The sequence below is a fragment of the Manduca sexta genome, chromosome 10 (genome assembly GCF_014839805.1).
Source record: "Manduca sexta isolate Smith_Timp_Sample1 chromosome 10, JHU_Msex_v1.0, whole genome shotgun sequence".
Lineage (NCBI taxonomy): Eukaryota > Metazoa > Arthropoda > Insecta > Lepidoptera > Sphingidae > Manduca > Manduca sexta.
This window is the reverse complement of record NC_051124.1, coordinates 4,987,242-5,004,524: the sequence shown is the minus strand read 5'-3', so window position 1 is coordinate 5,004,524 and position 17,283 is coordinate 4,987,242. Positions and strand designations below refer to the sequence as shown.

Below are 17,283 nucleotides of genomic sequence, written 5' to 3'. Positions count from 1 at the left end.
ATGACAGTGTTTCCTTCTTTATTACCATTAATTATTACAATGGCTGTATTACCATCATGTTACGTTATTTTGGTAATTGTAGACAAAATTAACCATCGAATATTTTACAGGAAATTCGGGTCTGAGTTTCGAACTCTGAATCCATATAACCGTAAGCTGTTAAACCAATGAGGTCATATATTAATTAACGCGAATCCAGTTTTTCGTTTAATTAGCGCATAGGTGCCGTGGGATGGTATAAAACTACAATTACTTTCGTATATTTTATTTAATGTAAAATGAATTTCTCTACCCTCAACAGAAATAATTGCCACGACAAGCTGTAATAAATCGGTTGCTATGCAAGTTAAATTTGTTATTTTAACATAAGTACATTTAATATTGCACGATAATCAGGTAAAACAATCGATCCGTCGCTCGTATTAGCGAATATTTTATAACTTAAATTAGACATTTATAGCAAATAAATTGTTTATATGCGATTAGTACGACGGATTTAAATTGTCGAGACAAGATAATGTGCCAAATAATTATTGTTATTGTTTTTTGTTTTGGTTCTAAAATCTAAATTTAATTCTGTCTGGACAAATCCCGATATTGATAAAATTGGCATTTTTTTATGTATTTACATGTATTTACTCGATCGTATACGATTCTTTGAAAATTGTTTTACAATAGTAATAACTTTTATTTCGAAATAACAAGAAATTCTTGACTTGGTAAAACACAACTAACGTCGCTTGTAAAGATTGTTTTGTTGGTTGTGGAAATTCTTATGTAATATCTCTTTTTTAATCATGGCACGGTATAAAATCATTAGTTGTAACTTTATCGCACATTATCCTGTCTCCACAAATAACAAAACTTGCTTAAACTGTATTAAATAAATTGCAAACGATAATACATTAACACAACATATTGAACATTATTGACGAATATCTAAATTTGTATCTACACCTGGACACGTCGTATAACAGATACCTATACTTACAACTATTATGTATACATCTACTCAACTTTAATTGCACGTCCGTTGCACTTTACAAGATGCATTTTTACAACAAATTATATTCACAGGTTATTTACATTTTTTATTATACCAAAGACAAAGGAAACATGAATGCATCTATCGACAAAAATTTGTAGTTTTTCAAATAACTTCATGTTTCTAAATGTCGCGTTTCAAACTCAACGAATTAAGGACACATCGAAACATAAATGGTTACGATACATATTTTACACATGACACTTTTGACATTCACCTCAAAATTAGCATAATTTCGGACGGGAGCGAACTTCATAAAACGAAATTTCACTAATCGATATCATTCGTATTTCGTATATTACACAACAATCACGTATCGTCGAAAATCTATTTCGTTGCAACATTTTATTTATCGATATATGACAACTCCTTTCTTTTTCGGATTGCACTTCGTGTAATTTAACAATCGATTTCGAATCTAATAGTCAGTTAATCGATTTTCCTTAGTCATTAAGAAAGAAGCGTCACATTGTTTTTAGTAGGGTCGCCACACGGTGTTGCTGTCCGGTTGAGGGTTGCCTCGTTGTCCGAGGTTGTTCACCCGGCCATCTTCACCCCTGGCCGCGGCCGCCGCACAAGAGTTCCCACCACCAAGCAATAAATCCTGTCCGTTCCCATGCTGTCTATGGTTGTTAGTCGTCGACGAAATCTGATCCATCATCGTCTGCAGTTCGTTGTGATGGTTCTGAGTCGAATGTATAGAATTTGAATGTAACGGATGGAAATTGTGCGTTTGATTCGCCGCCGTGTACAATTGGCTGTATAGTAAGCTCGCAGGCAGCACCGGATATAGTGAATTGTTGCAGTTGCTAGTACCGTACGAGGAGTTTTGCGATCCCATTAGTGAGGGGAAGTTTGAACTGTTCGAGTGATTGTGGCCGATGTTTGTCGATGTGTTTGAAGTGAGCAGATCGTCCTGCACCGGTGATTCGGGTTGCGAGCTGTTGTCGCTAAGAGAGCGCGGGCCTGTTGACAGACTGTAGTCAGTGTTGTTGTTGTAGCGTGGCAGCAGGGTGCCGTGGTGAGAGGGGGACGAGCCCACCAGCCCCGACAGTTGCTGGTCTAAGTCCACGCCTGTCGTGTCCGGTAGAACTGTACAAGAGAAATTGAGATTAATTTTAAGCACAATAAAATGTAAGTTTCATTACATTTAAACACAGTAAACATTTAGCGCTCTATTTTCGGTCATTTGTTTCCGACCGTTCCCGAAATAACAAAACTATTGACAAACGACAGCATTTTAGTGTGGTTTAATGCGGCAATATATTTTTCGTTGCATCAGGCATGCATAGGCGATAAATTCATCGCGTCGGCGTGTCAGTGCCGATGTAAATTATAATGAGGGCGGGTTGTAGACGGGCGTGTGCGTCGCCCGTCAGTACGACACCAAAGTACTATTAATTAATTTTCATGACCTTAATTTCCAAAAAAACATACAAAAGTCAAGCACAGTACTTTTTATCTATCACAGAAATGTTTGATTTAATAAATTAAAAGTTTATAGCAACAATACTAACTTGCTTGGCATGGCGACGAATTTGATAAATTAAAATTGACTAGCAAGAAAACGTAATATTATTCTGTCGTCTACAAAATAACATCCAAAATTTCTTGGCATCCCTAATCTAAGGATGTAAGTCGTAAACATTTGGTAAATTTAATTTCACCTTACTGGTTAGTGTGCTGCAGCCTGCCGTAATAAACTGTAATGATTAATCATTATGGAATGTTTACGACATATTTATTACACGCGTGACTTAACTGCATAATGCATTCGAACGCGTCATATTTATAAAAGTTGTTTTCCACATTGTTTTAAAACCAATAGTGCTAATAAAATGTATAATTGCGTAGGTGTGACCGCGTGATGAGGTTTGTTAGTTATTTTTCTTACTTTTTGATACTATGTATGTATATATCGCAATTGTAATCAAAAGATTTTATTAGTGTGCTTATTTCAACAATTTTCAAACCACCAATAGGGTTTTCAGATTGGCTTAACAATTGCAACCCTTCGGTAATAACGAGGACCGCCGCTGTAATGTGCTCTTTGAAGCATGAAGGGACTCGAAATTTTAATCAATGACAGGCCGACATGATATTATTACTGGCTGATATCTATTGCAAATCAAATTAGAAAAAATATATTCGAATTAAGAATTAAACAGGCTAAATACTATAACGCTATACAGCTTCTTTAGAATGCCTCAAAATACGCGACTCGAAGTCAATGTGGTTTAATTTTAATGTTTGTAATCGATCAAAAGACCAATGCGTCAATCACGTGTTAATCTCTCAACCAGTCCCAATAAAACGACACGAAGTTGCGTTTTTTGCCACATTTCAAATACACAGCACTTTCGAAACATGCTTACGCTCACGTTTTTATACTGACCGGGTAGCTAGAAGCGAAATTATTTCAACACGGCTTATAAAACTTATTTTCGTACGATACTATATATTGTCCGTGGCAAGTTTATAAAATTTAAAAAAAAATAATGGAATGTGGTTATTTCAAAACCTATAATATCTGAACTGAATTTTGTGTAGGTGCTTAATTAAAAATACTAATTTTAAGAACTCGTCCTGAAAATCGACCTTACACAGAGTTCACAGAAAAAGTACCACTGATACTAAATCAAACATAATATTTTTTTTTATTCCGACTCCTAACTTATGTTATCCTATCTACAAATCTAGTTTTGAGATCCCAGGCCTCGGCTCCATAGGCTACCACTAAACTAAAAGCCTAATAATTTTAATTATACATTTTTTTTCTGTAGAACCGACGGTGGCCGTTATGATTGTTTAAGCCTCATTTAAACGGATCAATAATTGCTAGCAATTATTGCACGCAACTGATAGCAATAATTGATTTGAATATCTGTCAAAGGCACATCTACATTAAAGCAGGCGCGAATTGGCAACATATGTTAAAATGGAATTCAATAAATGCGTAGCATTATTGCTAGTTATAATTGATCTGTGTTAATGAAGTATGCGGCCAGGAATAAACATTATAACGTGAACTTACAATTATTGCACGCAATCCGCACTAGGCCAGCGTGGTGGACTAAGCCCTCTCAGTAGTAGAGGAGGCCCGTGCTCAGCAGTGGGCAAGTATATAATACAGGGCTGATATTATTTTTATTATTTTATATATATACGTGAACTTATCAGTTATGTACTGAACTATATTAATCTAGTCTAGAGCTCCTGGAGGTACATTTGTCAGAGAGCGGGACTGCACGCGCCGGTGCATTATTGTACCGGAAAATGGAAGCGTGATTTCGATTGGCAACGTTTCCGCTGGCTGCGTGTCGTGTAGTCGGAATTGTGAAGGGTTATAGGTTTTTAGATCCTAACTGGAGGTAATAAGATTCATTAATGTTATCCTGACTAATAATATCATGTATGTTAACAAAATATAGCATTTTAATTACCGTTATTATTTTTTAAAATTTATTTTGTCGTTAAATAATTCGAAAACTAAAACGTTTTACCATTAAAATTCGGTAGCCTATAATATAACTTATCATGTTAAGGCGAAAGTTCGACTTTGAAATAAAATATCTGTTTTTAAGTTTAATTTTATACAATATACTGCAAAACTGTTCTGGAATAATTACTTCCTTTATGTATGAAAAACCTCGATACTAAGTTCTTTTTTAGTTTTACAAAACTGATAGTACACAGTAGAGAGTTTATAAGAGTAAAATAATTATATTATGTTCATTTACAAAAGTAAACAAACTTCTTGGTGTGAATACAACATGAAAATGAAAAATATTTTTATTTAACACAAAAGATCTTACGCGTAATGAATATACAAAGTATGCAATTTTACAGTAAAGTACGAATTGAATCAATGTATTGACAACGGTCCCACACTAGACAAGCCTGTATCGTGGGGTCCAGTGGGATCACTCAGAAGTGATTTTTATCACAATAGACTTCAACAATGTATACAATATCTAGATTTTGGCATAATAACTATTATTGCCTACGGGAAATCGGTGACGATTAGACGAGCGACTAGCCCGCGTTGTTATTAATAAGTTAGAAAACAAATAGCATTACCATATCAAGCAACAAGGATCAAAGAAGTTTCAATACCTGTATTATTAGCAGTAAAGTCTTGCGTAGGCGTCTGATCAGGTACAGTCCCAGCAAAGCCCAGCGCTGGGGGGTTGAATTGGGAGGCGGCAGGGGCGGCACACGACGGCAAGTAGGCCGGATACGCGCCCGCGCTGCCGTACCCCCAGTGCGAGTTACTCGAACTCAGCCCGAACTGGCTCATGTCTAGAGATAAGATGGTATGTTAAAACAATATTCATAGACACAAGCACACACACACACATACACATACACACAAACGCAATATATACATGCTCACTATCTTGAGCATAATAAGAGACTGAGATTTCTTTGTACCGTTCTTTTTATTTATATAAAGGTTTATGCATCTTTATCACACGTACATCTTGCCTTCTTCCCTATTGGAGGCGTTAGAAGTGTCATTAAGTACATAGACATTTATGTAATAAGGAGTCTGTTTCCATAACAATAAGCTTTTACAAAATCTTTAGTTAATATTTATTGCAAGTCAAATTATAAAAGGGTACAAGATTGAATATCACATAGTGGATTTAGGAAGAAATAATCAGCATCGGCTTCGTAAAGCGTCGATTCTTTCACGAATAATTAGATGAACATTTGTCTCTCACCGGCTGATTTATTTTTGATTTAAAGAACACAGTTTTTAGTGTAGACACGAATATTTCAAAAAATACTTTTAAAACTTGAGGTAGCTATTGTTAAACTCTATTAACGTTTTGCTTTGTTATTACCTTATTGGTCTAATTATAATTTAACAAAATTACCGCAGACTGCTATTTAAGATCGGTTACACAGCTTAAATATAGCGGTGAAATACCCGATATTCGACTCTAGAATAAATTAGATTATAGGTATTGGATTTATTAGCGGACTATTCAATCTGTCAAAACCGTTTAGTTGAAAATAAATAAAGAGATAAAATTAAATATTTGGACCTCAAATTAGATTTACTGTGATTACAAAAAATAAGAAAGATTTCGATCCAAAACTCAGCAATAATGATTAAATGATCATGGCTAATTATAATGTAATGATTAAACGGTTCGTGTGAGTAGATCCGGCACTCGTTCTCATTGCGACATGCAGAAATGCTAATAAAAACAATACTCCACTTATAAAAATATCAAGTGCCACCGTACGTGCCAACGCGTCGGCCGCGCGGCGCGCTCTGCGTGCACTTTATTTTTTCCACAGCATTACCGACTTTTATTTTTCGGTATCACGGTTCCGTTTTTGGCCGGCGATCGGCTGAGTCGGTTTTTATACGATACGCGCGCCCGCCGCGTCGATTTGTGAATGTTTTTTTCCCGTTTTGAGCCGCATGAGTTGTTTTGGGGTAGCCGTGGATTTTAGCGGGCTCGCTGGATGCTTGTTCTATTGCGTCCGCAGTCAGCTTTCAGTCGGATTCTCTTTTTGGACGACCCTGATTGAATCCGCGCTCTAGTGAACATAGTTTAGCATATCGCTGCACGGTTTGGTGACTCATTCACTTTTTAACTGCGAGTGCTCGGCTCATGTTACATCGTTGCGTTGACACATTTTGATTAGGATTTGTCGTATTGTTTCATTGTTTGTAATGGATTCGTTTGTTCTCTACTGATAGAGGTTTTATAACGGTTTGTTTTAGTTAAATCGTCGACATAGTTTGTGATCAATTACATATATATCCCGTTAATATACCTAACTAGGCAAGCTCTTCATAGTTTCTTATATTCATAATTACAAAGATTTATGATAGCTAATAATTGATTTTTCTATACAATTAAAAATATACACCATTTTTCTTTAGGCAATAAATAGACTAAATGACATTGAAATACTCACTTTGGCACGTGGTGATGGGAGGCATCCTGAACCCCCCGAGCGGGTCCGGCGGGAAGGGGAACGGCCGCTGACCGAACGCGAAGTGGAACTGCTGCTGCTGCCCTAGGAGCGACAACACTACATCAGTACGATACAAGCTGTCCTTAGCCTATAGCATTAGGTATGGCATAAACAACGTAAGGCATATCCTAATGTATATTTACATCCGTCGAAGCAACGAACACTGTATACAAAGTCTAAAAGTCAAAAAAGTCCATGTATGCCTCCTGATAATTATATTCTACATATACTCTAAAGAAATGGAAGCCGGCAGGAATCGAGTCATATGGATCCTTCCCCACTGATGCCTTCCAGGATCAGGTAGTAATTGGATCCGAAAAGACTGGTATAATTGTATGACTGGTAAGGCATGATTTCTCCTTAGTCGATACTTTATCGAGACGACACTTACCATAACGTGCACTTTGGTGTGCCCGTATTAACTCTTGGTCTCTCGTGAATCGCCGGCGAGCCAAGACAGCTACATGACATTTGCGTGTGTCACGGGATTATAACCTTATATACTACATATATACTACATAATAAGGTTATTTTTCCGTCACACGCGTAGCTGTCAATGTTTGCCGGCAAACATTCAGCTACCTCACGGGTTAAAATAAGAAAAGCAATTAGGGAGGTTGACATAATTGTGCCAATCGTCAATACAACATCCCTTGCTAGTGTGGCTCTTGGTCATTACCTTAATGACATTTCAATGGGAAAATAAACGAATATGATATAGTTACTAGCTTTTGCTCACGGCTTCGCCCGCGTGAAGGAGTTTTCCGGATTAAAAGTTTAGCTAAAAAAGTATTCGGTTTAGTTATATTTATGGCTCATTATTTTGGTAAAATAAAATGTCGATTGGTGAAAAATGCTTATCCCTCGACAGTCAATACAATCATGCATGTTGCAACCTGATATACACAGGATGCTCCCAAAACGTGACACACTTACGTGGGCCACTTTAGCGCGTTTAAACGCCTTTTGTACGGTGAGCGCTATCCGGGCGGATACAAAATATATCCTACCAACAGCAAACTACATATTCAAAAAGTAATCAACTTAGACAACACCCATTAACGTCTAGGGGTGATGCTCAGAATGAGGTTACATCAGAAAATGAAGGCTATTCAAGATAATTTTGTATGCTTTGGCAACTAGGTGTTAAAGACAACTGACCTATCACATCTTTCTGCCGCTTATAACAAACATAGTAATTTATATACCAACACATAAATAGTCCTGATACTAAAGTATAAGTATTATAACTCGGTAATAGGAACAAGGAACCAGTCGTACCCAAATCCGAAACAAAATATATTAAAGTACCTCTTATTCATCTTCATCTCAGTACAGAGATCGAAGAGCGGAATATCTTTACACTACCTATTAACTTTATGAGTTTAGCTTATTGTTTCATTATTCTAATTAATCTAATATATAATAATATCAGCCTTGTATTATATACTGTCCCATTGCATTCTCAGATATACAGGTTTCATTTAATACACAAAAGAATACCTACACTCTACAATAATTATGGAAAAGTCAGAGGTGTGTGCCCTTGGGTTTTGAAACTGCGGACATTCGTCTCGGCAATGGGTTCCACTCCCAACTAGGCTATCACCGCTTGAATTAATCTAATTGGGATTCATCTTTTTGAAAATAATATTGTTACTGTTCTTATGCCAGTAAGCAACCAAAGGTCTAATAGAATGTGCGTTTTACTTCCAAGTTTTCATCTTACACCACTACTCTACTGTTTAATAATATATTTCCTATTATGCAAGTTAACTATACATATTTATTACCGGAGCCTTACTTTTCGTTTTTACATCATTATCCCGATACATTGGATCAGACTATACTTCAAACAATTCATATGAGCAATCTAGCTATCTTCCACTACAAATGTTTAACAGCCCCTTTCAAATCCCACACATGTATAGGAAGTAGATCGTTTCTCGACAGCGCCCTTCGATTTGTCCCAGACACTCGATAATTCATTGACACTTGCGCGACACCCGCCCCTAGCGAGAGCATGTGTTCGAATTAGTGACGTGGATTCCACAATCGAGTTTGCATCGGCCCTCTTTGCTCCCAAGGTATCGATGTATTGTGACTTCTAAAGTTGTAACGTTTATTGTTGTTGCTATTTACCTTACGAATATAGTATTTTTAATGAAAATTTACATAGTAGCATTATTAGCGCCATCATGATTAAAATTAATTTTAAATAAACTTTTTAAATGGTGACAGTTTTTATGCAAGAATGTATTTTTTTTTATTTGTTGTTATGTTGTTGTGGAGTCTGTCAATCATCAATCCGTACGTAGCCAACGTGATGGACTAAGGCGTAATCCCTCTCAGTAGTAGAGGAGGCCCGTGCTCAGCAGGACAGTATATAAAATAGGCTCGATATGCTTATTATTTTAAGTTATTTAGTTTTGGTATTACTAAAGTTATGACATCTCGTACCGCAGCAAATTATTACCTTGTTATTTATTATTTACAACTCAATGTTATCACATACTATTAATAATTGGTTAGGTCACTTCATGTGTGGTGATTTTAAAAGCCACGACTTAAACTTACGCTCCAAGACATATTTTAATCACAAGACTTTCTTATAACAATCTACGTAATTCTACGCATACGGTATTATCTAACCCAATTACATTTCTGGTGTGTCGGTAGGCGCGGGAGATTGCAAATTATTCAAGTGACATGGCCACATTGTTCTACACCACTTCACGACATAGATGTATAGGGATCGCTGAGCTACGAAGTCTTATTTCACAATAACTAATTTTGCTCTTGGTAGGATATATTTTATATCCGCCTGGTACCACTGTACTCAAGGTGTTCAAACGCGCAATAGTGGTCCACTTAAGTGGGTCGCGTTGCGGAATCAGCTTCCGTATATGTGGTTCCAATAGGCCGGCATAATTGTGCCGACTGCCGAGGGGTAATCATCTCTCGTCAGTTGACATTCTATTGGATCTCATTCCACTTATCATCAGGTGTAGTAGGGTCAGTTTAACGTGCATCTATAAAAAAACCTCTGAATTCAGTTTACACATGAGTTAATGACACGACGAGCAATTTAATGGGAATGTAATTGTAAGTTCAGGTGGTGTTCGTGTTATGTTTATTAACATAAGAGTTAATTGTTCGTTTCCTTAGTCGATTAGCTACAAAATGATCTAGTTGTTCGCCTGATAGTACTGCGCATACATAATTGCATCCCTCTTAACTTTATATTAGAGCCCTGTATAACACTGAACTGCGCTTACCACGCCTTACAATTCTCAGGAATTAAATGCGACAATTTCATTTAACCCGTAGGCTTGAGGACAATAAGGCTTGAAGAGTGCTTGACGGCAGGAAATGAACCTACTCAGAAGAACTCTAACATATGAAAATCCTACTACTTATTAATGTAGGAGTAGACTATAAATTTGTTATAGTATGTATTAAAAAAAACTGGACAGTCTTTTTACACTCAGCTAAGCATCCTTGCTTAAAGCTCTTCTGGAATGAAATTACGACCATTGTTGAAGCAAACAGTGTCTGGATGTATTTAAAATCAATACCCCCAAAAACCCATTCTCAAATTTAAGAGGTGTAATTGACAAATGTACGCACACAAAGATGGCCGATCGGACGCACTGAGACGATTACATGTACGCACACATTGAAAGTAAATTGATTAGGGTTGCTTCCTCAAATTTTTGTTTAAGTATTTTTGTTCACTTTTATGTATTAATGAGTACGTTAAGGTAGCCTGTGTTTCTCTGAAGTTAATAATTTGTTTTGTATAGAGAAATAAATTATGTTATTAAAAGTGACTCCCAATTCCACACTTTTTTATTCTATGTCGCCATAAACTTTTTTTTGCGTAGCATACACTACGTACTTATATTAATGTTAGCCCGAATAGCAGACCTAAATGATAAAATTATATGCAACGATCCTAAAATCGCACTAGATGACCTGGTTATGACTCAGAAACCGAAATCGAAATATTTAGTCCTATGCGGAAATATTGTAAATAAGTTGTCATAATTTTTAAAAGCTACTTGAGAGCGTCAACCACATTTCAATCAACTTTTTTCACCAAGAGTAGATTTTTAGTAGCGAATTTTACACAGAGTCGCATTGGTCAGTTTAAAAAAGGACAACTCGACAACCCTAATAAGCACACATGCTCCATTCCCGTACTCCCATGCCGGCTCGAGTGTATAAATCAACGGCGCAACAATTACACACTTTCATGGCAAGTTGGAATTAGAAACTGTCATTTGCACCGTTCGAGGGGCCCTGCCGAAGGGGTTGGGGGGTCGCTGCCCCCCACATTGGGAGGGAAAAATAGGGTGCGGCAAAGGGCTACTGTAGACCTGATTAAAGGATTACACAGACGGGGTCCGGTCTAGTTAGATTTATTATTCCAAGTATTTTCACTAGTTAGCTGTGCTTTAGTATAATGTGCTTGTTCGCTTCACGACGCAAACTTAATTGGCAGACGGACTTGTTTTTATATAGTTATGCTTGATGTATGTTCAGAGGTTTCATGTTTTATGGCACTTTCATCCATAATAATCAGAATAATATTCCGCAAGCCAAGAGATATCTATCTTGAGACCAGTCTTTAAAGACCCGTGGATTCAAATATCTAACTAGTTACATTTTTGAATCTATTTGGATGTTTTGTAGTGTTCAAAAGGTACAGTAAAACTTATTAATACTTGCGGGAAAAAATTAAAAATAAAAATAATTATGAGTTATTCTTTAGGTTTTAGAATTAAAAAAAAAGAAACCAAATAATTGTGAGGAGATATTTCCCACATTAAATATAACGTTGGTACTCGGTTGGTGCAGAAAATATAATTAATGAAGATATCAACGTTAAAACATTAATAATTTTCGTTTCCCTTTAACAAATTATCTTGAATATTTGAATAGTTTGCAAGCTGGCCGTTTTCTATAAAAAAAAGCGCTGCCTCAAAGAGTAAAACAAAACTCTTTTCCATAAACTGTTAACGGCCATTTAGTCACGCCACACATAATAAATTTTTCCATTGGTCAAAATCTTAGCAAAAGTCTCTGATTATAATATTAAAAAAATATAATTTACTCATCTTCTATATTAAAATACTAACCAGCCAGTCATTCATAACATCAAATAAAAAGGTTTCATTCACCCCCACGCTATACAACAGTCAATATTAGCCCCATATGTTCCATTATTTATTATTTAATAACTTTATAACCTCTAAATACGTGAGACAATGTAGATACTCGAGTTATGGACTAAGTTAGCGTATGAAGTAAACAATGAGCGGCCAGGCGTAAACAATCGAACTTATTGCCTTATTCGGCGCTTAGTGCAGTTGCTTTGAAGTAGTACAACTCTACAAAACGCGTATTATAGATGTAAATTATTTTTAGTTAGTTATTGCGTGATGATGAATTAATAATAATGTACTTCTGTTTTTGATTTAAAGTTTGGACCAAATAAAATACAATGCAATCGTACCTGCTCAAAGACACAAATAGAAGTAAACATTACTTATAAGGAATATTCAGGTTACTTCTAATATATGAAGTTGTTATTTACTATATTCTCTAAACTTCAAATCTGAGACACCGTCACAACACTACCACGGACGTTAGCGCCAGTGGCCTGGGTGGTCCGCGGCATGCGCGCGCGCACCAAAATAACCAGCTATCGCTGCCTTAAGAAAAACATCGTTAATAGTCCGGCGATTATTAAATTGTAAGCTACTGCACAGCCCGACTATAAAACGAACCACCCACCCGGCGCACGAAAATAGGGCTCCGTAGGGCAAGGTACAATGTGTTCACACGTATTTTACAGCCTAGTGACTGTTCGAGACTTATACTTTAGTTAGTGTGATTTTAATTTTTTTGCTCTAACCGCAAGTTTCTTCATGAAATGAAAAAGTAGAAGGTAAAGCTAAAGTAAAAGCAATAAGAGTTACCACAACAGAAATATCATTTGCAAATACAAATTATTGCACAAATACTATTTTTAATGAATTTAAAAATATTTTTTTATTGCTTTTAATGGCGAGACGAGCTCGCCTTTCCCGTGATGGTAAGCGATGGGTGGATGGATGGATGATGTTTGTACTGTTTATGGGCGACCGCCCATACACATAGAAACATCATCAAACCCAGAAATTTCAAAATATTCTTTGGTATTCCTTTGCGCTCGCCATCCCAAGACATGAGGAGTTAAGTCTTATTAGGTCCAGTAGTTACACTACCTACAATGTCCTTCAAATCGGAACACAACATTGACTACACACTGCTGCTTGACGGCAGATAAGATAAGAAGTTGATATTGCGGTGGTACCTACCCAGGTGTACTCTCACATATGAAAGACCTACCATCAGCAAATGTACCACCAGTAAGTATGATATGAATTTAGATCATTTGCACTAGTATTTCAAGACTTAAAAGGACTCTTCCGCTGATACCGATTATATGTGTTGGCTTATTTTTTTTTACTGTTGAATTTTATATAATACTTACATATCAAAATATCTATATTCTAGAATGTGAATGAGACCCATCCCAGACAAATTTTGGAGTTCAGCCTGGTACGCAGAAGATATTATAGGGCACAAGTGCATGCGCAACACACAGGTGCATTCTCTGTTCCTTCACAATCAATCCGACATAACGACACGAGAAATTACGCACAGTACCAACGGCTTTTCGTGGTACGGGTTTATCACACCGCTAACTTTCGGATTCTGAACTGCGACTGAGTATTTTTTAGGATAGAAAAACCTAGTCAAAATTATTTTGGACTAACTGTAGCTTTGAACCCAATACCTCAGCGCCATAGTCGTGCTCACACTACGGTGCTGATGTCCTGGGTCCTGGGTCCACAAAAACAAAACTTTTAAATGCCATTTTATCGTTGTTGTCTAAACTTTTATGAATATGCTAATCATCTTTTGTGAGATGATAGCAATTTTAGCAGAAGCATCTTCTCAATATTATTATCCAATTCTTTTAAAAAAATGTCACAAAGTATAGACGCTCTCTAACAAGCGGTTACTAAATTATGATTTATTATATAATATTAATTAGTTTCAAGGCACAGGCTCAGCCTAATGTGAGAACCTCTGGCATTTATCTTCTGTACCTTAATTTTATTTAAACATGTTTTTTTTTCACTTTGTCATTTCTAAAAGATGATTAGCAAATCACAAAAGTTTAGCATTATCACCTCATCTCCTTACGTATTTAAAACATCTCAAACTTGAAACATAAACTAAAACTCAACAACGGATTTCCTGCACGAGATTTAGATACAACGCATAGATTTTCATGTTAACACGCGTCGGAACTTTGAATTAAATAATTTATCGCCCCCGTAGAGGCTCAAGGCATAATAAATCAATATGCAGGGCATGCATACGCGCCAACGGGGTGGTTAGGTCGGTACCCCCCCCCCCCTCCTTCCACCGCACTCCGCAGGCCCTTTCTTGACTAATTAATTAAACAACCGATTCATTACAGCAGCCTCCTTTGTGCCCTCACATTCGTCTAGCGAGAAAGAGGTACGGATAGCATTAGGATACCCATTAATTGTGTTACGTGCAATTTTAATCCAAATATGTGGTTTAAATCGAGTTAGAAGAAATTAAGGGGCCTTATCTATTTGTTTGGTTTTTAAATTATATTCACTATTATCGAGTTTGCTTAGTGGTACTCTGTATATGTAAGATCTGGCGAAATTAGAAGCAATTATACAAAGTGAAATTAGAAGCAATTATACAAGAGGTATTAAAACCCGCCATAGTGGCCAACGTAAGTGCGTCGCGTGCCAGGATCAGCCTGTGTATCCAATTCCAATAGGCCGGCATAATTGTGTCGACTGTCGAGGGGTAATCATCTCTCGTCAGTTGAAATACTATTGGACTCCACTCAATTTCCCACCAGGTTCAGTGAGGTCACTTTACCGTGCCCACATAAGAAATAATAACAAAAAATATATGCACTGTGGTTGATGATAAAAAACGGTATATGAGGGTAATTCAAATAAGTTTAATATTTATTATGAAAGACAATTGTTTATCGAAACGTTTAGTACAAAACAAAACCATGGTCAACGCGAATATTGTTAATAACAATTATTTATATAAATCCTAAAGTCCATCCATTCTAAATAAATCTATAATAAAATAAGTTAATTTATTTGAAGAGTAAATCCGAATTCAAAATCCAAATAGTATTTAAATGAAATCCTCTTGTCAGTCTAACGGTACTGAACCCTTTTGATCATGAAAGGCCGGCACTATCCCGCGCTTGCAATTATTTTAATTTCTTCCACGGGTTAAGGATTGATAGAACATTAGATGTTATTCCGAAGTATAGGACCCGGCATTTGTCAGATGTAGATCCTCGCAATTTGTCAATGTCGACTCAATGTTAAATCCGTGGTATGTAACGTAAACATAAAGAGACGAACCTTACTAATGTTTATTCTTGATATGCTAATATTCACATTAAAAACATGCAAATCATGATGTTGAAAAAATATGTAGTATTTAGATTGATGTTTTGCTATTCCACGGTAGATTAAGAAACCATAACATAAGCGCAAAATTTTCGTATGACAATCGTCCCAATGTCCACTCTAAATAATCTTAGAACTATGTGAAGGCTCCAATACCTATGGGGGTAAGAACTTTCCTTTCCCGAATCCGTTTTTTTTAAGCCGGTGGCAAATCTTTATTCCTTTGGAACAACAATGATTTACATTACATAATCTACTTGTTTAATTGACTTATCCAATAAAATAAACGCAAAAGACAATTGAGTTGCCCGAGACTGGAATTTGTCCAATATGTGACGAGTGGGAACAGGCATGTAAAGCAAACCTTTTACCTTTTAGAATTGAAAATAAAACTTGAGAAACTGTGACTTGTACACCCTAACCTATATTTTTAAACATATTTCTCGAGATTTATTACATAAAAACTAGATAAACCTGTTGACAAATGTTTTCCAATAATCACCTTTTAAACGTGGCCTTAAGAATTTCGCCCCTCACCGTCGGCTTCACGGTACATGAACCCAAAAAGATGGGGCAGCTATTCTCGCAAATTATTAATAAATTACGTTCATTAGGCGGCTGTTTTCAAATGTTTTGCGGTCGCCCTCGTTTGTTTCAGAGTATTTCCAAATTTTCAACCTTTGATGTTTTAGGTTTGTATTATATTAAAATAGTTTGAAACGGCGCCATTTTAATTGGCAACAATTATGTTTCGCTTTGTATTTTGGAGTTGCGTTACATTTTGTTCTCGCCTTAGATGATGCATGCATATAATATGGAGATATGGCGTTGATATTTAAAAAACCTATACAGGTTTATTTTGTTTTAAGTACGTAATACGGTATATATACGTGCCTATAGTAGTATTTACCTAATATTAGTTTCGATAGTCGCTGTTGGGTGTTAAAGATGTCGCGCAGACGCTATAATTTTTTAGCGGAGAAACACTATCCTAGTATGAAATTGACAGTTATGGCTGAAGTACTATCACAAATGTCAAATTGAAGGCAGCAACTAGTCGATGGTGCTGGTGGAAGAATATACAATATGTAAAACCCACCTTAGTGGCCTACGTAAGCGTGTCACGTTCCGGGATCAGCCTTATTAAACCCAGTTTTGAACTGACCGATATGATTGTCGAATTGACTTGCGAGGGTGGATTTTCATCAATCGACATTCCGTCTAAATTTCATTTCGTTTACAAACAGGTGGTGTAGCGTCACTTTGCCATATAAAAAAGGTAAGTCGTAATTTATTCGTATTTTTTTAAAACAGTCTTACAAGCTTCTACATGCTCAAACATATATACCGTTTATCATTGTTAATTAAATTATCACTGTTAATTCCTTCTTCATTTGAAATGTAACCTTAATGACAAGTTCCAAGTAACTAATTTACCTTTTTCCTGACCAACCGTCCATGAATAATAAATACTAAGGATTGCCAGTCTGGCTAATTACTTAGCAAAGGATGTTCTATAGCTTGATGATCGCACAATTATGCCGGTCTAGATTATCGCTTCTCCGAATTTATGAAGGGAGGGTATAATTGCAAATTGCTGTAACGGCTAGTTATAATAATTTAACTAATATTCATCATAAGACATATATAAGTTTGGCTAATTTCAAAGTAATTTGTAACCTGAATAAGTGT

General features: G+C 36.3%; 1 protein-coding gene across 2 annotated transcripts in view; it reads right to left on the bottom strand.

The window, feature by feature from the left end:
• Positions 1–264: 264 nt before the first annotated feature.
• LOC115440233 (runt-related transcription factor 3) overlaps positions 265–17,283 on the bottom strand; it is a 36,438-nt gene continuing 19,419 nt past the window's right edge. The window contains exons 3-5 of one of the 2 annotated variants that reach the window (XM_030164450.2): positions 6,989–7,105; positions 5,162–5,347; positions 265–2,137 (exon numbers count right to left, since the gene is read on the bottom strand). In XM_030164450.2, coding sequence (XP_030020310.1) covers positions 1,521–2,137; positions 5,162–5,347; positions 6,989–7,105 — 920 coding nt within the window. In that variant the 3' untranslated portion in view covers positions 265–1,520. The remainder of the gene's footprint in view (positions 2,138–5,161; positions 5,348–6,988; positions 7,106–17,283) is intronic. The other variant, XM_030164451.2, reaches the window with a different exon arrangement.